This window comes from Neolamprologus brichardi, chromosome 7, assembly GCF_056152115.1.
Source record: "Neolamprologus brichardi isolate AB-2024 chromosome 7, ASM5615211v1, whole genome shotgun sequence".
In the NCBI taxonomy this organism is placed as follows: Eukaryota; Metazoa; Chordata; class Actinopteri; order Cichliformes; family Cichlidae; genus Neolamprologus; species Neolamprologus brichardi.
In genome coordinates, this window is record NC_142110.1 from 37,803,451 (window position 1) to 37,827,014 (window position 23,564).

The 23,564-nt window shown below is 38.0% G+C and overlaps 2 protein-coding genes across 2 annotated transcripts in view; one reads left to right on the forward strand and one right to left on the reverse strand.

Moving 5' to 3' along the window:
* Positions 1–4,826: 4,826 nt before the first annotated feature.
* The window catches only part of vsig8a (V-set and immunoglobulin domain containing 8a), a 73,191-nt gene continuing 54,453 nt past the window's right edge, over positions 4,827–23,564 (forward strand). Inside the window, exon 1 of the mRNA XM_006795627.3 lies at positions 4,827–4,983. Within this exon, the coding sequence (XP_006795690.3) occupies positions 4,827–4,983 (157 nt within the window). The remainder of the gene's footprint in view (positions 4,984–23,564) is intronic.
* Positions 7,435–23,564, reverse strand: part of si:ch211-127i16.2 (putative flavin-containing monoamine oxidase A) — a 45,444-nt gene continuing 29,314 nt past the window's right edge. Inside the window, exons 10-12 of the mRNA XM_006795626.3 lie at positions 23,167–23,253; positions 16,770–16,870; positions 7,435–8,936 (exon numbers count right to left, since the gene is read on the reverse strand). Coding sequence (XP_006795689.1) covers positions 8,591–8,936; positions 16,770–16,870; positions 23,167–23,253 — 534 coding nt within the window. The 3' untranslated portion in view covers positions 7,435–8,590. The remainder of the gene's footprint in view (positions 8,937–16,769; positions 16,871–23,166; positions 23,254–23,564) is intronic.

The following is a 23,564-nucleotide window of genomic DNA, read 5'->3' on the forward strand; positions in this document are numbered from 1 at the left end:
AGCAAAAAGCTTTGATTAGCAGTTAGTATGCCCCAGATAGCTAACTGTTATGCACAAATAAGAGGATTGTTCATCACAATGATCAACTTCTCAATTTTGATGCGGAATAAACTAGATGTTTGAATGCCCTTGAATAGCAGCAGAGTTGGGAAGTAATAAAGTATAAATACTAAATTGCTATACTTAAGTAGAATTTTAAAGTATCTGTATTTTACTTCTTAATTTCAATCTCTAAAAACAGAGTAAAACTTGTTTAAGTGGCATGTAATTTTAAATGCAGCATTTTAAACAGCTCAACAAATATCCACAAACACAAAACTGTTCCTGTGTAGTTTGCCACACAATGTCTGCTAGCTAAAAGTATAACTGCTTAATTTCCCAGGGAGACAAAAAAAAATAACTTCACTCACAGATGAAAGAAAGAAGAAAGAAAGAAAGAATAAAGATGAAAGAAGATGTAAGAAAGAAAGGACAGGAGAATAAGAAGAGAGATTTTTGTCAAAGGTAGGTAATGCTCGGTGACATTCATTAAATTTGAAAACTAAATCTTACATTTAATGTTCTAATTTATTCTAGGGGTTTGGAGATCAGCCTTGATAGCTCATGGAATATCTGGTTATGTCTTATTGAATTCAGTTGGCTAAAATCACAAAAAGCAATGTATCTCAGCAGGCAATAGGCAAAAGTGAACAGACCTTTGTTTTGGTTTGTTTTTACTTTTAAATAGTTTGATTGGTTTGTTTCTGCCTGTGTTCTAAATAATACATGTTCATGACGTGTGAATTCATTAGAATTTAACTTAAAGTTTGTATTCTGTTATATTAATATTGGTTTTATTATGATGTTAATATGAAAGATGAGGATTTAGTTAAATTTGTAAAATAAAATGTAAAAAAGATTATAAATAGGTGCCAGAACAGCTAGTTTTTACTTTTATGGTTTGAATCAATTTCACAGCCTTCTTTACTTACCACTTATTAGTTGATACTTTACTTAAAATTTAGTTTCATTCATCTCAAGGCACTTTATATTGTAAGGTAAAGACACTACAGTAATGTAAAGAAAACCCCAATAATGAGACAATGATTATGAGCAAGCACTTGGCAACAGTGGTTAGGAAAAACTTCCTTTTAACAGGAAGGAACCTCTGGCACTACATGGGGGTGGGGCAGACATCTGCCATAATTAAATTGGGTTGAGGGCAAAAGAAGAGAGCAGAGGAGACAAAAATCCAAAATCCTGTATACATAGAGGGTGAAAAGAGGTAAGTATCACAGAAATTTTCAGTTTAACAGGGAACCAATGAAGAGTATGGGAGAAATGTCTCTTTCTCACTGCAGCATTTGGGATCAGTTGAAGTATTTGTTGAACTTTTAGAGCAACCTGATAGTAATAAATACAGTAGTCCAGCCTAGAAGTATTAAATGCATAAACTAATTTTTCAGTATCACTCTGATTAAGATTTTTTTCTAATTATAGAAATATTGCGCAAATGCAAGAAAGCAGTCCTACATATCTGTTTATTAAGCACACTGAGACACATATTATGGTAAAAAAAAAAAAAAATCAATAAATATCTCTCATAGTGTTGTGGGAGGCCAAGGTAAAGCTATCCAGTGTAAGTATCTGGTTAGGCACCATGTTTCTAAGAATTTTAGGGAAGCATTAGGGCCTTGATGTCTTTAAGATATTCCTCTAGTTTAACTAATTGTGTCTGTCATCTGGCTTTATAAAGCTGACTGTCATCTGCAGAGAAATGAAAATTTTATGTGATGTCTTCTAATAATAATGGCTAAGAGAAGCATGTATAATGTAAATGTTCCCAGAAAAGAATCCTGTGGAACTCCATAATTAACCTTAGTGTGTGAAAAAAAACGAAGTGCAATACCTTTAATGCATACGGCATGTTCTAAGCACAAAAATCAAAACAAATGTCATCCATAGTCTTCACTTATGTTGTTTCTGTATTTTGATGAATTCTGAATCCTGACTGAGACTTTTCAAATAAACCAACCCTCTGCACCTAATCATTTGGCCTTTTTAGAACTAGTTTTCAAGGATTTTAGACATAAAAGGAAGATGGGAATAGGGATTGACCTATAATTACCTGTAACAGCTGAGATTGATCATATTTAAGATAAAAGTATTAATTAATGGTAGGAATTCTTTGACCAGTATTGTAGGAATGGGGTCGAATAGACCCCATGGTTTGGAGTATTTAGATCAGATTGGCTGGAACCTCCACTGGTACTTGAATAATTAAGCTAGTCACCATAAGCAGCACAAGCAAACTCCAGAGATAGAACCTTAACCTTAAATAACTGCAACCTGAAGAACTGTTTTAAACAAAGACAAAAGGCCAATATGATAGTTCAGTTTGTAGGACATATTCTTAACAAAAAAAGAAGTAAAATGATTACAAAAAACATACAAAAGGGGGGGGGGGGGGGGGGGGAGATGTATCACTACTTTATCACTATTTTACACTTGAAGACTGAACTGAAGATTACAGTAACAGAAAAAAAATTCAATGGTGACATCTAGCACATTTTTAAAGCCAACAGAGATTTTTGTTTTAATTCTCACATTCAATACCTGATATTATGTCCCACCACTGTGCAATGTCACCCAGGGGATTTATACAATTGATTATCTGCTAAAGTGTGCAGGTTTAAGAGAGCTGGGTATTTTCCACATAGCAATGATGTTCCCAAACACACTGGGATCAATGAGATGTGTCTCCTGAGGGAAGGATATTAAGCATAAATGCAGCCAAAGATCGAATCCTATGAATGAGAGAGCATATTTGTAGAGCTGCTCCTACTTCCTATTTTATGAGTTAGGCTAAAAGAATTTCATGTATTTGAGATGAAAAAATGGGAAAAAAATGGACTGAGTGGACACTATGACTGAGACAGCCTCGGTCAGTCTTTGACACACCGGACTACAGAGTATTAGAAATAAGAACCAAGACAAAAACACACTACTGTGCAAACATTTGAGCTACCACACCAATCATTTCTTTATATTTCGCTGACACATGTGCAAACATACATGGAAATAAAGCATATGTCAAAACAGAGCTTGTGCAACTCTAAAAACATTGAAAGTCCATGTTCTAATATGCCTTCCTTTATTCGTCTCTGTTAGAGAAGAGCGTTGTTAGAATTTTTCTAAATAGTCTTCAGGAACAAATACTCTGAGTTTCTTAAAATACAACGTTCTTCTCTCGCTGTTGTCTGCTTTTGGTTCTGTTCAGTGTCAAGATGAACAAAAATTGCTTCAAGAATGTTAAGGCATGAGCTCTGCAGAGCCCAATTCATAGTTTTCCATTATGTTTTTTTTTTTCATGGATAGTGCAATGCCTTTTTGCTTTTTTGAATGACAAATGAAATGGGCTGGAAATGTTCTTTTTTTCTCTCAGCAAAACATGCTTTTTTTTCTTCTTCTTCTTCTTCTTTTTTTTTTTTTTTGCTTTAATCAGTTTAAAATGCTTGTTAAAAAAAGCCAAATGACTATAACAAATAAATATCCCCTCAAAAACTGTAACCATTTACTTTACCATTTAATTTGGCATTCTGTCATTTTTCTTTAGGGTTGTAGGGACCCTATCTCACACACTTAGATAAGTGGTAATCTGTTTTTCACAAGCCACACATGAATGCAAATGAATATGTTGCTGTTATATGTTTTTGCCTCACATTATTTTCACACATTTCTCAAAGCAGCTTGAGACCACTCCCCACTGAATCACCCACCAACATATATAATAAAGTAAAGAATATTATTTATAGGTACCCTTACATCATGTCAATATGGTCCAAAATCTCGATTTTCAACACATTACTTAATCTAATCGGAGAAGAATTAACAAAAGGGGTCCAACTTGGTTCTAGCAAAGTGTCCAGTACCTAACAAAGTGATAAGTGCGTATATTAATTTAACTTGCTATCACCTTACTAACTATAGTTTCAAAGTATTAATTTGTGGTGAAATCTACATTTTACATCGTTTTGAAACATTTCTCATAATTTGTAAATTATTACAAAATCTCTCTTGTAGCTGAAAAAGTGCTAATTGGTATTGAACTTGATGTACCTTCTTAAGTTGTTGTTTATATTTGCAAAACAGAAGGAAACTGAAACTGAAACAGTGTACAAAATGACGATGACTGCTTTGTGATTTCTCTGAGTGAACAACTACGGTACGGTATTCATCCATTTTTTTAAACTTCTGTATATATTTATATGAGAATTAAATTAAATTTTATTGAATAAAAGGAGAAAGTAATACATCTTCATGCGTGGGACTTACATGTACCTAAGGACAGAACGTTGGATTTGTTAATGGGATTTCCCCAACAGGTGAAAATTAAAGTGACAGGAAGTGGATGGGGCGCTTTAGTTTTTGGCTGACTGAGACGACGGACTTGTCGTCTCATGTGCTACAGCGAATGCCAAATACAAAGGCATTCGCTGTAGCACATGAAGGAGGAGCTGGGACCCAGGCTGGAGCAAAAAAGAGAAAGAAAACCAACCATTTGTAATCGCGACCTCTGTCAGTTCAAGCTAATAGCTAAGCAATGTTTTCTTTAGCGACAGGTTCCCTTCCTCTCCACTCTCTCGTGCTGCTTTACGTCGAGCTCTGTCAACTCTCCGATGATGATGGCATCAGTTATAATCAAGTCATTTTGAAGATTATGCCCTTGTTAAAGACAGGGGTGGGATCTGTAGATTTTATTATGAGGACAGATGGTAGCAAACGCTGTTCACCCTAATGCAGCATTCAAAGATCTCTTTCCTCGACTTCCACATAAGAAATAAGTTATGATTCAGTCTCACAGTGAACATGGTTTAATTCACAGAAGGCCAAGTTACTGCAGCTGGCCTTCGAGAGAACTTACCGCAAGTGCACTAATGAGTGGAGAGATGCTATCTTCACACGGCTTAACTGAGACTTTGTCCGCCTTCAGCTATTTCAAGGGTGAGTGAAATTTATTTTTACCCGTTGGCATTATTGTGCTTCTGTTCTTCTGTGGCTTAATTTGTATATGGCTCACAAACACGGCGCTTTCTTGTTTAGTCCATGCTGTCACTGTCCGTGGTGCTAAATGCGCAGGCAGTGAGTGTTTTTATTTCTGTGCTGTGTCAGTATCTAATTTCCTTGTGTATTCATGAATGACAATTCATTCTGAATCCCCTTGAATGCTTGGCAGCACGGTCACTTCTTTTGGTCTAGCTGCCTGGGTTGTTGTCTATACACCCAGTTGCTATTGCAGTCTTTTTATGACTCCTAGTACAAATCTGCCTGTATGCGCGACAGAAACGTTAGGTTGCTGGTTGTGTTTCAGCTGTGACTGGTTTAAGTGAAACTCGGAACAACGGTCTCGGTTGATCTTTTGCAAGCTAGCAAAGACAAATAGCAAGGGATGGCACCAGACTGCCTCTCAGCGATCAGTGGGTGTTAGGAGATACTCATCAGGGGAGAAAGTGGGACTGATAAAAATCCTGTCAATCAAATATGTGCAATCAAGTGATAACGATTAAACAACTCTGTCTTGTAAGATTCTATTGCATGATTTATGTAAATAGTTATGTATAAAATAAATAGTAAAGTAAACCAATGTGATGACAATGTTTTGAAGGCTGCTTACCAGATTTCACACATCAGTTATAGTGCTACCACATGTCAGAGAAAAAGAAAAGTATATAACCAGGTAGCTCCAGATGGAAGTTGCTGAAGAATTCAAGTTGAAGAAATGAGCACTCCTGCTAGGGCTCTTTTGCCAGTCTCCATTTTTATTTATTTATTTTCTTAAGGCTCGTGAATTGATGATCCTTTGGCTGCTTTTAACATAAATGTATCTCTGACCAAATTGAGTTGGATTGTGAGTTTGATGCACAAGCTGCATATATTTTGATCCTTTCTTTTTTTGAACCCTTCACCATGAGTCATTGTCAGACTCTGAGGAGTGAAATGTGCAATTGGCACAGCATATTTCTTATTGCTGGTTTAAGGCGGAACATAAATATCAACGTCAAAGTCAGATGTGCTATATGCCCATCATTTTCCTCCAGACTTTTTCTCTCTTCAAAGAAAAAACAAAGTTGGATGTTGGTATTGGGTACAAATTGGTGCTAGAAAATCATCTTGTGTACATTACATTCTAAAGCAAACTGGCCTCTCACTTTGAAGTGAGCAAATTACAGCTGCTAAGGCAGCTGCATAAATGACTCATCAAGTTTTAAAAGGGCCTCAAAAATCACAATGTTTGTTGAATACGGAAAGTCTTCTCTGACAAATGGCAGCAGAGGCCACGAGGAAGTCCTTGCAAGCATTAACTCAGTGGCTCTTAATAGGATATTTGCATAACAACAATAGAAAAGACAGGATAAACATAGTTGCCGGCATTGTATCAACTAATTGCTCACGTGATGAATGCATCCTTTCTTCCAGTTTTGAATGATTGCATTAATGTTACACTTCTGTTCACAAGCCACTGCGTGTCTAAATAAATAATAATGACATCTATTTAAACTAGCTGAGCTCTGGTTTAGTCCTGTGAAAAGCGTTGTTTATGGCTACACACTCTGATTACACTGCACTGGAAAGTATGAATTTTTAAAGTTGGTGCTATTGCCCAAAGGCAAACACCATGGCAAGTGATTTGACAGGTGTTTAGAAGCTACAGTAATTACAGGAACATTACTTAGAGACTTTGCTGGAAATGTTATTTTGTTGTTTTTTTCTTTGATATTGGATTAAAAAAACAAAAAAAAACACTCCACAGTGCAAAATCTCAAGAGATAGTAAAAAATGCTGAACTACTAAGATTTAAAAAAAAAAAATGCTGAAATTTGTTTTGGGTTTTTAATTCATGTACCACAATATCGTGGCTTCAGTCTTCAGTCATTTTTTTTTTAATACAAAGCATTTATACTTCTAATGAACTATGGCATTATTATCAGTGATGACTACAGCTTTAGGTTTTTGCATCCATGCTTCTACACTTGTTAAACTTTAACATGGACACTGTATGCTGATGCTTGTTTTAAAAATCTGAGCCATTTTTGAGGCTCATGTTTCACTTATGTTGCACATATTCATTCATATTCATTCAACACAATAGTTTGGCCAACTATTTTCTACTTAGCACTCATGATATCCCAATGGTAATGGGGATGGGAATGCATTTATCATTAAAATCAAGAGTTGGATTTCAACTAATGATGGAAAAAATAGCAACCGACGAGGCAAGCTGCCATTCTCCCAGATGGTACATTAATGCATGTGTGCCTTGAGCTGGCAATGGCATATATCATAATAAGGTACCTCTGAGAGCAATGAGGAGTTCTAAAATAGTAGTATCCACTATACTTTGCCTATTATTACAGACGACTCATAGAAAAATGTACATAAGCATCTTTTTGCATTTTATACTGAATTTATTCAGAATTTACTTACACGAGAACCATTGCACTGATTTCAGCTCATTTGACTCTCAACAAAAAATGGGTCAGTAATCAAATGCTAGAAATAATCAAACATGTTCAGAAATGTTAGGACACTGGCCTTGATTCAGCCTGGGCTGGCTTAAGTGAAACCAGGGAGAACAAGCAGTTGATTCAGTGCAAGCTAGTGATAACAAAGACAAATGGAAAGCCATGGCGCCGAAGGAGTCACAGACTACCATACGGTGATTAGTGGGCATTTGAGATTCTCTCTAGAGGAGACATTGGAAGTGACAAAAATCCTTTCAATCGACTGTGCAATCAAGTGATAGCGATTAAATCACCTTCTCTTGGATATGTCTATTGTGTGACTGGTTCATCCATCTTACGCTCGTTCATCTTTTTATGGTTTTGTGAGTCAAAAAGCATGCTTGCGGAATAGCTTCAAACCTTTCATCCAGATGTTATGGCTTTGTGTGAGACCTCAAAAGGCATACACTGTAAAGGCTTGATTTTCTCATGACAAACTGGTTTTAACTGCAGTGCAGACCTTTTTTCCCTCCTATTTAGATAAATAGTTTCTTTGAGTTTTCTTAGCTATTTTTCCCAAAGGCTCTACCACATATATCTGTATTCACCAGTCACTTCATTAGTTACACCTTGCAAGCAAAAGTAGAGTACATGTAAAAGTCCTGCATTCTGGTCCTAATGTCAGAAGCACAACCTTATGACTTTGGGGGGGGGGTTAGGGCGTGTTGTTGTTGTTGTTTTTGTAGTCACTGCTAGTGAAAATAATTTAGATTCCAGCAAAACCTTAAGTTTTTACCCGTCAGCCATAAAAGGCTGATGGGGTATTGCTGTCACCTTGCCCGGCTGGCAGGCGGGCACTGTGGAAGCTTGTTAATGCAATAACTCGAGAACGAGACCATTCAAATTGATACCACAGGTGCAACTACTAAAAACCTTGAATGGAGTTCCAATTTCAGTGGTCTGACCTCAAGATCAGAGGTCTGAGGTCAAGTTTTTTGAAAATCTTGTGAAATATATGTCCCAATATATTTTTCATCTTGTTTTAAATTCTTTTTTTATTTATTTATTTTTTGTTTAAATGTACTCTTGGTTTACAGGGGTTTTTGTTATCACAGCAGAAGGTTGTGCTTGATTGGTGAAAAGGCATTTGTGAAGTACTCCTTGATCTTTAATACTGTATTTTGATGCTGAGCCAGCAGAAGAACAGCTCCTATTGTCAGTGTTGCTATAACCACAGATTTGCTTGTAGGCAGGTACACGAGTTTGGATGATGGTCTTTGCTTAGAAGCACTTTTGACATTTTGAATGCGCTGCAATTCTTCCTGCTCCTCTGTGGTCAGAGTCATGTGGGACACTTCAGCCAGCACCTCCAGAGCAGCTCTCTGACCAGCTTGCACCGCTCCATCCATGTATCCACACCACTGGGTGGCTGTCTCTGTTCCTGCCCAATGTATCCTGTAAATCAAGAAATTTAGTGAGTCATATACGAATACACACAAAGTTCAGTGTTCCCTTGCCCTTGTCAATACATGATAGTAGTGTATTTATGATGTCTTAAGAAATAATAATACAGATGATGGTGTTGACTGATAAGATTTCCTCTCACTAACAGATACCGTTTAAGATTCACCCATAAAACAAATCTCTCCTGGCTTAGATGGTCTATGTCTCTGTGCACTGAAATCTCCCACTAACAAATTAGATTAGGTCTGTTCAATGCTGTAGGGCTTGCTGCCTGGAAAAGCACAGTAACGATGTTGCTCCTCATCCACCTCTTCTGCTCCATGTAATGACAACACGGCCAAGAATGTCTTATAAATCTTACAAATTACTGCCCATGGTATCCAGCTTTATTGTCAACATCAGTCTGCATCATGTGCTTCGGATCTGAACATATTGCTGTCAAAGTAAGCTTCAGCCAGACTGTGCAGGGCTATGTCACTGGTAAGAGTCTATCATTGTGGGTTTCTCAAAAGAAGTGCTGTGTTGTTGTTGATCTAATGAAAGAAATCTGGAAAACAAACGCTGGTCATAGACTATAGAGATACCATGGCAATGCATGTAGCTGCTTTCATCTGGTGATCCCAAAGACACAGTAGACAAAAGCTCTGTTAAATAGGGGTGGTTTTTGATTATCGATTTGTCGATTAAAATCGATTTTAGCTTGAATAAAGCAATATCGATTCATTAAGATCCTGAATTGATTTTTAAATATACATGTATTTTGTCAGAAATGTCAGAATCTCAGGTTAAACCTCACAAAACTATTTCAACAACCACCAAACAGCTAGACAGCAAATGACAGCAGGTAAATGGATTGTGCAAAAAGACGTAAACACAAAGCGCGAATCTGACGCATCAGAATCAGTGAGACGTCGGTTTTCTCACACCGTCGCGGCTGAAAGCAGACAGCTCAAAGATTCTGATGCGTCGGATCCGCGCTTTGTGTTTACGTCTTATTTTGCAGAGATCCAAACTAAGCTTCACATTACGCTTCCCATAAACATCGTCATGAATTCCCTCCTACTTTTGCTGTTTTGCTTCCCCCACAATAAAATCACACTTTGCAGGGCTCTCTCTCCCTCTCTGTGTACTTTAAGAACAGTTTCCCATCTAAAAATCTCCATTTTCTGCATTATTCGCTTGCTTTTTACCCACTAGTCTACCGTTGGTGTACAGCGCTGTCGGCCGCTGTTTTTTTTTTGTTTTTTTTAATGACTTCTGACAAGAAAGCCTTACTTCTGCTGTTCAATACCGAAGAAATGTAAACTTTTTAAAATTATGACAAACTGCAAAACGCTTAGCTGTGTCTCTGATAAAACCTCTGTAACTTTGCTCTGCTTCACTTCAGCAGCATCAGGTAATGTTCATATGCTGATTGATGGTCTTCTTCTGTTTTTGCTCTACTGGAGAATATTTTTAAGCCTATCTACTATAAAAAGCCAGGTCAGGAAAATCCGAAATGTTGTTCTGTGTTTTATCCTTAGTTACTTTGACACAAAGGCAACTGCTGTGATGCTTACACCTCTGATGAAGTCTCCCAAGTGTCAGTACTGATAAATATAATATTTCTGACTGTCTGAGGCAAAAATTTCCCCAATTTGAATTGAATCGAAATCGTGGATCGAATCAAATCGGGACCTTGTGAATCAGAATCGAACTGATTCTAGAAATCAGTGACGATACCCAGCCCTACAGTGCATGCATTACTGTCCCTTATCATCAGCTACATTATGCAAAGAGGCCACTATCCACCCTCTGCTGTTGATACAGGTTAGCTATTTTTTTCAAAGATCCAATCAAATAGCTATAGAAGCGAATGGCAGGATACTATTGAAGAACTGTCTGGGAGGTCTGGAAAACCAAACATGAGCCCCTAAACAAGCATAATAACACGTAACGCTTCCTGACCTGACCCTGTAATTGAGATTCTGCAGAAGCTAAACATGCAATGCAGATTGGGATGGGTGTCATGGCTAGGTGCTTTTGGATGATAGTCTATCTGTGCTTAGTAAATTGTTTCTATTTTTTCGAGAGGTAATTTTCGTCCTTTTTTTGTGCACTGAACTGAATTGTGCACCTCCTTGAGAATTTATTTCAGTAAATAATTACCTCTAAAGAGTGCTTACTGCATTGGCTGATTCGAATTAGCAGTTGGAGTTGGGCCATTTTATACACACTGTTGTTTTTCACCAGAAGAGGTAGTGACAAAATGACTATTAGGGCATCTACAGTCATTTCTGTCTGCTTGGTTCTTAATTGCAACAACAATTTTTAGTCGTAATTACGATCAACAACTGCACACTGATCATTTGATACCAGTTAGGATCATAAATATATGGGGCAATCAAACTTTCATAATTTTGCCTCTGCATATCTTTGCAGTAGATTTTAGCTCATAGAATCAAAATGTGACAGAAGTGCAGGCTTTCACAGGGGTTTAACAAAAGCATTGCAATAGTTGTTTGGGAATTACAGCTATATAATGTCTACTACTTTTTCAGAGGTACAAAAGTAATTGGACAATGACTGTTTCTAATAACTGGGTGAAAATCCACTAAAGTCAAAGACTGTCTAGAAGCCATCGGGATCACCAAATGCTGTGTTTCCGTCCTTGATATTCTCAGTCAGGCCTTTACTGTAGCTGTCTTTGGTTTCTGCTTGTTTGTGGGCATCTCTGACTTCAGTTTTGTCTTTGATATGTGGAAAACATGCTATGTCAGATTGAGATCAGGTTTTTGACTTGGTTGTTGGTTGTACTATGCTTTGGGTCATTATCTGAGCACAGCGGAGAGTGTAGCTGTCAACACATCAAATTTGATCCTTCTACTTCTATCAGCAGTTAAAACATCAATAAATACTAGTGCCAGTGGCTGCCTTCCTGTTCTTGACTGTAACCAGTTTGTACCTTGTTGCAAACTCTCTGTGTTTATATTTATGAAGGTCTCTCTTGGTAATACAGGTTGACAAAGACAAGCAAGAGTTCTCAGTGTGGCTAAATTTTGTAAAGGCATTTTTACTAACCAAGGAAATTATTCTGCATTTTAGTCATCGTCGGTGAGCAAACAAAAGTAAGTTCAACACTAATTAATTATTCTTGAAATAACAAAGGACCAGTCTGGCTGTCAAATTCCTTTTCAGTCAATTGTAGAATTTTTTAAGCGCTTTAACATGTGGGGCTATTTAGAAAACTGGCTCTAATTATGCAATATTTAGCAACTGGACATATTCCTTAACCTCATTGCCTCCCTGTGTCTGTTGGCTGTCTGTCTGTTGGTGAAAATAGTTGGATTTATATTGCTGCTCAATCACAGCTGCCTGATCAATGTTTTTCATTAGCAATTTAGCAAAGCTGATGTTGGTGGTGAGTGTCTGTGAGTGAAAGACAGAGAGGGAGAGTGAGCGACAGATTTTCTGTTATAACCTTCATTTTATGGACGCACAGTGTGAGTCTCAGGTCGCATCAGAGCATCGTGACCTACGAACTTCTAACCCCTGCGAGTCAATCGTGCAGTTTGAGCAGAAGCTGAATAACGCGACTGAAAAAAATCGCACAGTGTATGCCCAGCTTTACATGTTTAGTCCCAAATAGGTGATTATGTATTTTTGCCAGCAGTCTCTTTGATGTTTGCGTTTGCACACCTTACTCAGATGATGGTTAATTAGATTTTTTTTTAACACAACACTCAATCTTACTGGAATCTAACACCAATAAAATGTAGGATCATTTTTGCTTTCACTGGACAAATCCCCTTTTTGAGGATGGCAAATTTTAGAGATTTGTAGCTTTTTATTCACAGCTTTCTACACTATAGGTACTTCAACATACTATTAGATATGATGAGGGTTTTTTATGTGGATGATTTTTTTTTCTTTGGGATATATGTTTTTGCACCACGTTTTGATCTGATGGAGTCACTCACAACCTCTCCAAGTTAAAGAGAGACAATCTTCCGGGTGGTTCAAGTGCCCTACAGCAAGTAAGAGTGCCAGTTCATTATGTAGTAACTGTTGTCCTATTGTTTTATATTATCTATGAAAAAAAATCTATTTGCCTCCTCAGTGGTAGTGAATCTGAATGACCTGCGGTCAGAGGTGGGTTATCTAAGGTTTCATATGGCAACCATGCATTTAATTTGGTACATATGATTGGTTCTTTTGTTCTCATACAATTTTTTTTTGTTTGTGGCTACCCACAAAAAGGAAAAACCATATGGCACAATGAGATGTATCAACCAATCACCTTGGTTAAAAATGATGCCAGTCTAACTCAGTTTTGATACTTAGAAGCTATTGTTTACACTACCACAATGATTGTGTGCAGTTACATGTTTCAGGCCATCAAATGCATTTTAATACTGAATTAAATAAATAAATAAATTTATCGAGTTATGTATGTATTAGCTTACTAAGGGGCATGCAGTTTTTTCCCTTGGATAATGAAACAGAAAACTTGTATTTACCTGAGTTACCTTTATCTAATATTAAAATCAGTTTGATCTGAAGCTTGTAAATGTGACAAATATGCAAAAAAAAAAAAAACGAATAATGATACAGGAGCATCAGATAATGACAGCTGTGCATGGTGGTTACCTCCATATGTGATAACTGTGTTAGAGGAAATCAAGCCAGTTGAAGTTATGAGTTTAATGTGTGTGAATAATGGGTGTGCTGATTTAAGCCCCCCCCCCCCACCACTGATCTAGACTACTTTAATTATGTTTGTCCAGTTAGACATAACTTCTTCTAACTGGTTTTAAGGTTCTTCTGAAACTACAGCAGCCACCAATTTTCACTGATCAATGCAACTGAGAAGGGCTTCACCTCAGCTGACCTACTGCCAAATATGCTTGATGAATTTCTGTTGTCTGAACAATAGTGTTTGATGTCTTTGCAACAAACAGTCTTTACTCTCTATTCACACTATTTGTGGATGTCATAGGCTATGTCGATGAAATCCACAAATAGATGCGAACACTGAATTGAACAGCTAAAATACCATTCAGCGAAGGTGCTAAAAGAGTAGAGAGTAATCAGGAGTAAACAGAGGGTCAATGTGTGGCAAAGCTGCAGTGTGAATGTAATAAGGATTTTGACTGTTTAGTCCAGCCCAATAGGCAACTTCAACAACAGCAGAATTTCTAAGACCTTAAGACCCAAGTCTGAGATGTCAGAGAGCTTGGTAATGAGCTGGTAATGCTGAGTCTGTCTCTCACAACACGCAACTGCCTAAGCTTAGAGGTAAAGTTTAGCTTTCCAGAATGTATGTTTGGAGGTACCAGATATCACCTCAACTATAGGATAATTGGCTGCAGCATATGATTACACACTTGCTTGAGGGGTACTCTGTAATGGATTTATGCAGCAGTGATTCATATCATTGAGATATAGGATACATGATAATGAAAAAGGAAAGCAATATAGCCAGTATGAATAAAAAAAAATTCAAACATGCAGAAGTGGTAGAGAGGGAAATCAATCAACTCAGCCATTACAGTGGCATGCATAGCAGGTGGCAGTAAACAGTATAATGAGCCGCAGCATTATGATGAAAAGAACGAGAGCTTGTCAAATTAAAACGTCTGCATTTTGGCCCTGATTGAACTTGATTGGTGTCTTATTTAAATGGGCGATTAAATGATAAGAAGTAAGTGAAACCGTTCGGCTGACAGCCGTCATAACTGTAGCGCTCTTTCAAAATAAAGGAAATGTTTTGTTTTTGTGAGCTTAAATGTGTGTGGGATGTAAAAGTAGTGGTATAAAAGTCAGTCATATAACACAGGTGCTGCTGGATATGCACAAGTATAACATTTATACAGTTTCTAAAACTGGGAATGATGAAGTCAACTAGTATTTTAAAATTGATACCAACTAAAGCAACTAATCGTCTCAGACAAGTTTGAACCCCGGGTGACCTTGGCCTCAATGTCATGGTCAAAGTTGAAGTTTTCTAAAAATCTTGTGACCACAATAAATCGAGAACAAGGTGACGTGGGTTTTTAAATTCATCCCATACATGCAGTCGCCTGTGTGAGTTCGAAACCTTTGATCTTGAGATCAACTTTTCTGAAAACACTCCTGAGGCTGAGGGGTAGAACTGGTGGCCAGTATCTTTTTTTTTTTCTCAGCCATTTAGAGTGAGGGTGCCTTGCATGTTTTCAGCACTCCTACTGTGCAGTGTTTCCTAGCCATATATCAGTGTTCCTTGATTATGGCAAAATCAAGATTCAGAAATTCAGAAGGATAAGTTTTGCTTAAAGAATGTATTTGTTTTCAAAGAAAATGTAATTTATTGTGAAGCATGTAAATACATAAAGAATCAGTAATGAAGTGGTTCCCCTGAAGGTTTGCTTGTGGAAAATCTGTCATGACTTAATTTTCCTTTGCATTATTTTGGCTTGAGCTAACCACCTGTAAACAGTAAGAAAGTTCAGGCCTTAACTACTGGAACAGGGACTCATACTGGTATTTCAGAATGAGGCTGCTGCTGTTAAGACAGACTTAGATGGGACTCACAGACTAATCATGAACTGACTGAATAGATGCACACTTTAACATAGATCCGATGGAGAGTGATAGCTCTGTAAGTTGTTAGAATTCAATGATACAACGATGCAAGCCCCGGGAATTATATTAAACATAAAATTAAATTAGTGTAAACCAAGCAAGCTACTTTTAGTTGCTCCTTTTTCGCAAAGGGGCACAACAGTGCTTGTTTTGGATTTGACATATTATTCCAGATGTTTCCTCCCTTGGTAAAAAAAAAAACAGAGATCTTTTGTTTAAACTACGTATTTATATTTATACTAAAGAATTAATCTTTCTTTAAACAAAATCTGCTTACTTGGTGTAAAACCTACTGAGGTCAGTTTATTCATATGTCTTGGTTTTTCCTCACACCTCACATACCCTGTTCTCTGCTCTCAAACATCCTCCATGCTGTCCATTCAAGCGTATTATTAACCTAGAATAATTAGTCAGTGTGTGAAGTGTGAAAAACACATTGTCAGTATAAAGATACAGACCATGTCAAATCCCATAATGGGATAATAATGGGACACTAGCTAAATTTTTTGCACTGGTAAATACATTAACCTGGAAGCACCAGCAGCATTTTTGCCCACCAGTCTTGGGTTTGTCTTCATTACATGTGCTAGATTTGTGTCAAGGTTACAGTATGCCCTTGAGAATCAATTTCCTATATGGGGTAGGGATGTGGCTGAGAGCTACCATCACCTTTCTGCTGTTTCAGTCACGTTATGTAATGAGCTTCCTCTGCTCCCCATGGACTTGATGTCATTATGGAAATGCATTACCTGGATCCCCATCTCTCTCTCTCTCTCGCTCTCGCTCTCGCTCGCTCTCTCTCTCTCTCTCTCTCTCTCTCTCCAGCATCTCTGAAGAGGCCATTAGAAATGGATTATAGGGCATTTTCCCATGAGAACACCCCTCCTGATGACCTCTTGCCATTTCTTTAGAACTGGACTACTATGTATCATTAAAGATGTAATCACTCCCACGACTCATGTCAATGATCTGTACGCACTGGGTGCTAGTGAGTAATACCTAGTTGGCAGGGAGAATAGACCTATTTTTTGTTGTATAAAAATAGTATAAACATTCAGCAGATATTCTCAGTATCTCTCATCCTGTCACCTTCTGTACTGTGTTAACATTTACATCTGTGAATTCTATAACTCAAATGCAGATGGACGATGAGTTATTTTAATGTAAGGGAGAATAAGTATTGTAATTCACTGGTATATATGTCATTAGTCAGGTGTTTACCTGCCAAAAGGCTTCCTCAGGCTAGGGTGGTAATATGTTAGCAAACCTGGTGCCATGACATTAACTGGACAGCCACCACTGTAGTCCTCCTTGGCCCAATCCTGCAGGAGAAAATGGATTTAATTATATTTTTTAGTATTGTTTCACATCACATATGGCTTGATTTCTTAGCAGTCATAATATTTTTGACAATTTATGAGGACATAACCATGGACCATGGAAGATACTATGGACTACTTGACATTCCTGTATAGTATGCTAAATAAGCTGTTACTAGTTTAATGTTTGCAGGCTGCCTAAATCCGTAAAACTTGTATTACAATCATTCAATATTAAACATTTTAGAGTGAAAACTTAAATATATAATGATTCTCAGGCAGGGACCAAAAAGACATAATAACATCAGAGTTTTGATTATACAGAATTTGACTCTTTTTAAACCCCAGTGAGGCCTAAAGTACAAAATGTAGCATCTAATTTTCCTTTGGAAAATGTTAACTATATTGAATTGTTTATTGAGGAAAATGTGTAATACCAGCCAGTGATGGGAATAACGGCGTTACAAGTAACGGCGTTACAAGTAACGAGTAATCTAACTAATTACTATTCCTATCGTTACAACGCCGTTACCGTTACTAACAAGAAAATGCGGTTCGTTACTATTTTCCAAAAAACAGACACTTGAAGCTGTGTTCAGCTTACCGCATCTTATATCAGTTGCATGGAAGTAGCTGTAAGTAATCTGGGCGCTACAGCTTTAAGCAGCTGCGCGCGCTCCCGCGGACGATAATCACGATCACTTTCTAGCACAACACCTGGAGCTAAGGGGGCAAAACAATCGCATGAGTGCTGCTGTTTGACTGAGGAAGAATAAAGTAGTTGTGGTAATCCAATCACATGACCACAAAGCAACAAGGTGATATATACCAGTTTTTAAATTGTGTTGATAGGCCAGAATCATGATAAACAATATATACGCGTGTTTTTTCCTCAATAGTTTCGTCACGTTTACTGTCTAAGGACAGCGCAGCAAGCACTCTGCTTATGAGCAAAAAAAAAAAAAAAAAACAGGGGAAGTTTTAGGAGTGACAGAGAGAGAGCAGAAAAAGAGAGAGAGCGAGTTTTGAGATGTGAGAGATTTGTGACGTTTAGCGTGTTTGGAGTGTGTAGTTAATGTGTCGTCTTGTGTAGTTAGTGTGTAATGTTGTTGATAGTTTTGTGTTGTGTGTCAGAACAATGAGGCGACTGCTGTCTCCAGGTACAAAAAGGAGTGATACACCTGCTGCTGTCAGACCTGCAGGTATCAGGCTGTGATGTTTCCTTTATAGTGGACAGAAATTATTTTTTTGGAGTGGCACAAATAATTTGTGTGTCATCTTATTGAATGCAGAACAGCTGATTGTTCTGTAAATAGTTTGAAATTGTTATATAAAAAATCAAGGTAAAAGGTAAATGGATGCAAATAACTTTCTTGGCAAAACCTGTGCATAGGATTTTAAAATTGACAATTTATATTTGCATTTAAAGTTATGAAATATGATTTATTAAACATGTTTGTGGTTGTTACAGTAAAAAATAGAACTTTTTCTACTCTGATTTTATGTTTTTTGTCTGATTTTAGATCAATTGTGTTAATACAGTATGTCAAAATGTACACATAACTGTAAATTCAGAAACGTGAGGTTGTGCTGAAAAGGATGATACCAAACAAGGCAAAGTAAATAGTTTTTAAAGGTAAAATGTGGAGGGAAAATCATCCATCCATCCATTCGCTTCCGCTTATCCTTTTCAGGGTCGCGGGGGGTGCTGGAGCCTATCCCAGCTGTCATAGGGCGAGAGGCGGGGTACACCCTGGACAGGTCGCCAGTCTGTCGCAGGGCCAACACACAAGGACAGACAATCATTCGCACTCACATTCACACCTAGTGACAATTTGGATTTTCCAATTAACCTATCCCCACAAGCTGCATGTCTTTGGACGGTGGGAGGAAGCCGGAGTACCCGGAGGGAACCCACGCAAACACGGGGAGAACATGCAAACTCCACACAGAAAGACCCCGGCCTGATGTTGGAATTGAACTCAGGACCTTCTTGCTGTGCGGCAACAGTGCTAACCACCGTGCCACCATGCTGAGGGAAAATCAAAAGTTGTTAAAAATGGCCAATTATACCTTGGACCCCAGAGGGTTAAACCATGTTTTTTAAAGTAACGCAATAGTTACTTTTCAAGTAATTAATTACTTTTAAATCAGTTACTAACTCAGTTGCTTTTTTGTAGAAGTAACCTCAGTAACTAGTAACTATAATTAATTACTTTTCCAAAGTAACTTGCCCAACACTGACTAATACTAATCATCCAACACCTTGAATCTGCACACAGGAAAACTAATCTTTCAACTTGCACCTCCTAGGATGTCATCCAGTTAAAGAAGAGTAAGGATGCCTTCATGACAACACATTTAAATAACACCTCTATTTATTTAATAGAAATAAAAATGTTAGGGACTTATCAGTCACTATCCAAAGTTCTGTGCAGATTTACTTATTCTCTTCTTTTAAACTTAACATTCTTTCTAAGATGGATTATTAAGTACCAGATTAAATTTCTCTGTTCCTTTAATGTCTAGAAAGTTCGTCACACTGCTTAGCCCAGAGTGCAGAGAAGATTTCTGGTGTATATTCTCCGTTTAGCCCTCACTCATTACTTCCCTGATGTTCTCAACAAGACCTGTGGATTATTCAGTGACTTTAAGATCATGCCAGTGCAATCCTGCCATATATTTTCTGTCTCCACAACTGCTGGTGAAGTGAATAAATTATCTGCCTTGTATCTGGCCTGTATTCCTTTACAGGCCCTAAATGAATGTGCTACGTCATGTAATACAGCTGAGCTATTTGGTTTATGTTTGACACATTTTTAGGATGATAGGCAGATTAAAATTAAAAATATCTTTCAAAGTTTATTGCATGTACATTGTTTTTTACGCAGGACTGTAGAAGATGTAGTATCTCGTGTGCAAAATGGGTGATTGTGCCCCACTTGGAGACCCAGCCTACATTCAGCATGCTTGCCTTCCAGTGACTTATTTATTCAGTTTCTGCTTGTTTTGACAGCATGTTTTTAAAGCAGCCACCTAAAGTCTGCCATTGAATTTTCAAAATGTGACCTTTTTTTTAGTGTGTCCCTAGGGGCTGTCACAAGTCAAGAATTACCTTGTTTATGAGCCTTATTTAGAGTCACCACTATACTTTTTGATTCCATCCTGGCTTTCGTCCTCATTATTCTGGCGGCTGATGACACAGTCATGTTAATTGTTTGTGTATGTTCTTCATTGTGGTGTTTTTTGTCCGTCCGTCTGTCTAGAGCAGGGGTAGGCAACCTTTCTGATGGCGAGTGCCATTTAAAATTTCGTCAGAAGTCAGTGTGCCACATGATTGCATTAGCAATAAATTTAATAACGCTCTATATGAACAGTTACACACTATATAGAACCACTTTATAGAATTATTTGTTTGCAGATGTTGGCAGCTATTAGTGAATAGTTATCAGCTATTTTGAAACAAAAAAATACTTTTTATCCATAACAGCAAATGAACTGTACAACAGAAAATGCAAATGCTATTTATGGTCTCCTCACAACAATGATAAGAAAAATAAACTGGGCCAATATGGCATGTTTGTTAATACAGAGACACACGTGTTAATATGCTCTCTGGTCTCCCACTCAAAGACACAGGTCTCTGAGTGTCCAGCATTCAAACGGCTACCTGAGGTCACTCTTCATGTATGAGAAAATCTGCTCACACAGATATGTGGAGCCAAATACTGTCAATAAGGCCTCTTCAATGTTCTGAAGACAGTTAAACTTGTCAGGTAGTGATGTCCAGCAGGTGAAAATGCAGCTCCATGAACACGCACAGCTGTCGATTCCAGCTGCTTCGATGTTGCATTAACTGGCATTAACTCAGCCAGTTAATGCGAGACAAATCCAGCTGCTCATTAAAGATTTCTGGTTTGATTAGAAAATAAAACATTGGTTCATACACCTGAAAGTCCCAAAAACGCATTGTGTCTCGAGTCTATGGATGTATCCGTGTATTTCCGTGGTGCTGATGCTGTGCTGAGCGGAAAGCTCCTGAAGCTTTTGAAGTGTCGAAATGTGGAAAGCTAACAACATCCCTCTTTCCAGTAGGCTACGTTATTTTTAGCCAATTACAAGTTGAATCTGTAAGTTGGGGCTGTTAGCTAAGATACTGTCAACTAATGTGTCTATGCGAGCTGATTTGCAATGTGCACCGCTGGCCCGGCCATTTATTTTTTGATGCACCTTCTCAGATTAATTCACTGCATGTCGTGCCCAGGGCTGGACTGGGACAAAAAAACAGCCCAGGCATTTTGACTAAAGACCAGCCCACCAGGTATTAAAGCCATAAAGCCTTTGAATGAAAACAAATGCTGTCTTGTTGGTATATGTATGATTTCTATACATTTTACATAAGATAAAAACTTTGGTTGTAAGCTTCAGATAATTATTTATTAAAAGCTAGACATTTTAAATGAGAATAAGAAAGTATTTCTTTGTGCCCCCCTTTCCCTGTTAATGCCCTACCTGGCCCCCTGGCAAAACTTTGCTAGACCCGCCCCTGCACAGTTACCAGCTGTCAGCTACATAAAAAAGGATCCTGGTGTTATCTGTCTCTCAGAAACAGTTCATAACTTCCCTTCAACTCATTCATGTCACCTAAAAGGTAAACCTGTTTCTCCATCACCTGTTCAGCTCTGATGATTCAGTAAGGACATCTCCTGGTTTCATCCTCATGTTTCCCTCTCACCACATATCCAAACCGATATCATGACCAGCAGCTTTTACAGCTGTGGCTCCAGCAAACATCAGCTGATACTAGAAATTAATATTAAATAAATTCTAACAACAGCTGATCAAGCTTAAACGTGCTGCTGTTGTTTAGTGCGACATCCGGGGGTTTCCTCTTTCTGGCGTAAAGTGGGCGATAAACAAACAAGAGAGAAAAGCCGATCAACTGATCATGGATCAGTTTCATGATTAAAGTAGCAACAGGAGAGAATGAGAGGAGAAGAAGAGGCAGCTGTGCAGCGTAACGACAGAATAAATCCAGCTTTGTGTCTTTTTCCATCCTAGCTGTCCAGGACAAACTGTGTTCCTTCTCAGCTCAACACGAAACACGAAATAATTTCTCTGAATGCGGGATGATTCCGTCTTTTTATGGGACAGTTGGCAACTCTACTAACTAACCTTATGAATAAAACAAAGTTCACTATCAGTAACATAGTAGCACCCACCCAGCTGTATAGAAACTCCGTCATGCTAGCTAGTACGCAGTACGAGTTATTGTAACTGACTGTAAAAAGACAGAACAACGACAATAAACTCCACCTAAACTTGATTTGTATCTGACCCAGATAGACTGCAGGTAATAACTTCTTACCTGAAGTTCAGTTCACCTGATAGTCGGACCGCCCTGCCTCGGGTTTCTCCTCCTGCCTCCCCTCTCCCTCATCCACCTGCCAGCCTCCACCACTTGTTAATTTTACTGAATCTGTGGAAGCTCCGCCATAGCCCCCACCAAACAACTGAGTTATTTTTACACACCTGCCAGCATCTGGCCAATACACCAGCTTTCATTGTTTATACCGTTACCAAAAAAAAAAAAAATCATCGGGCCACCGATGGCCAGTCCAGCTATGGTTGTGCCATCAGTTAACCCTTCGCGTGCCAACTGTGGCACACGTGCCTAGGGGTGCCGACCCCTGATCTAGATTGATAGAGATATGGTGTTCTAAAGTAAATCAAAGCTAAGATAGCACTAGCCATAAGATAATTTGCCTATTATGGTGGTATTGCCATCAACTTAAATGTAATCCACTGGTTTTTCATTTCCTAAGGTGCTGGGAGTTCAGGTTTCTTGTATTTGCTCATGCAGTCAATACAAGAGCAAACCATGCTGTGCTTGTGCCTGAGATGTTTTAAAAGCGGAGTAATCAGAAGCAGTACTATCAGGAAAATAAGAATAACAGAATGCAGCAGCTACTCATTTGGAATTTAAAAAGGCAGGTCTGTTAACAGAACTTGTCCACTTTCCACACTAGAAAGGGAAGCAAATTTGGAGGGTTTTAGACACAATTTATGGTCTGTGGAAATGATTCTAGACTCACTGTGAAACCCCAGTGAAGTCTAAAATAACTTTTATTTTAAGCTTTTTTTCCCTAATATAATACAAAAACTTTATACCTTAAGAATACAAACCAGAAAACTGCAAAGTGAGTGAGAGAGATGGGATACATTTTGGCACTGTACGAAACCACCTTAAACTAAAAATATTGTTTTATTTCACCAGACATTTGGCACTTAGCACTTACTTTTTCTTCATAATGAATGAAAGATGCAGCCTCAGGACCTAGATATTTGACCAGACTGGAAAGCACAGCAATTTTCCTTTCTCCAACCTGTAAACAGAAAACAGAAATGTGTGTTGTAACTTGGCACTTTCTCTAACTCAAGACTATAACAACATGCTTTCTACTGAAGTATGAATGTATTGTCTAGAAACCACCAAGTTGGACACAAGAAGTAAAGAATTTGTGCAACTCATTCTCACAGGTGTATTAGCACACATGATGAGCAGCTGAGGCCTGGTAACAAAAGGACATCCAATAAAAGTCATTTAAACTTTGATTGTGTTATAGAGATTCTAGGAAAAGAATTAAAGCCAAACACGTCATGTTGTTGAGTGTTTCTGAAAGTGATCTATTACAGT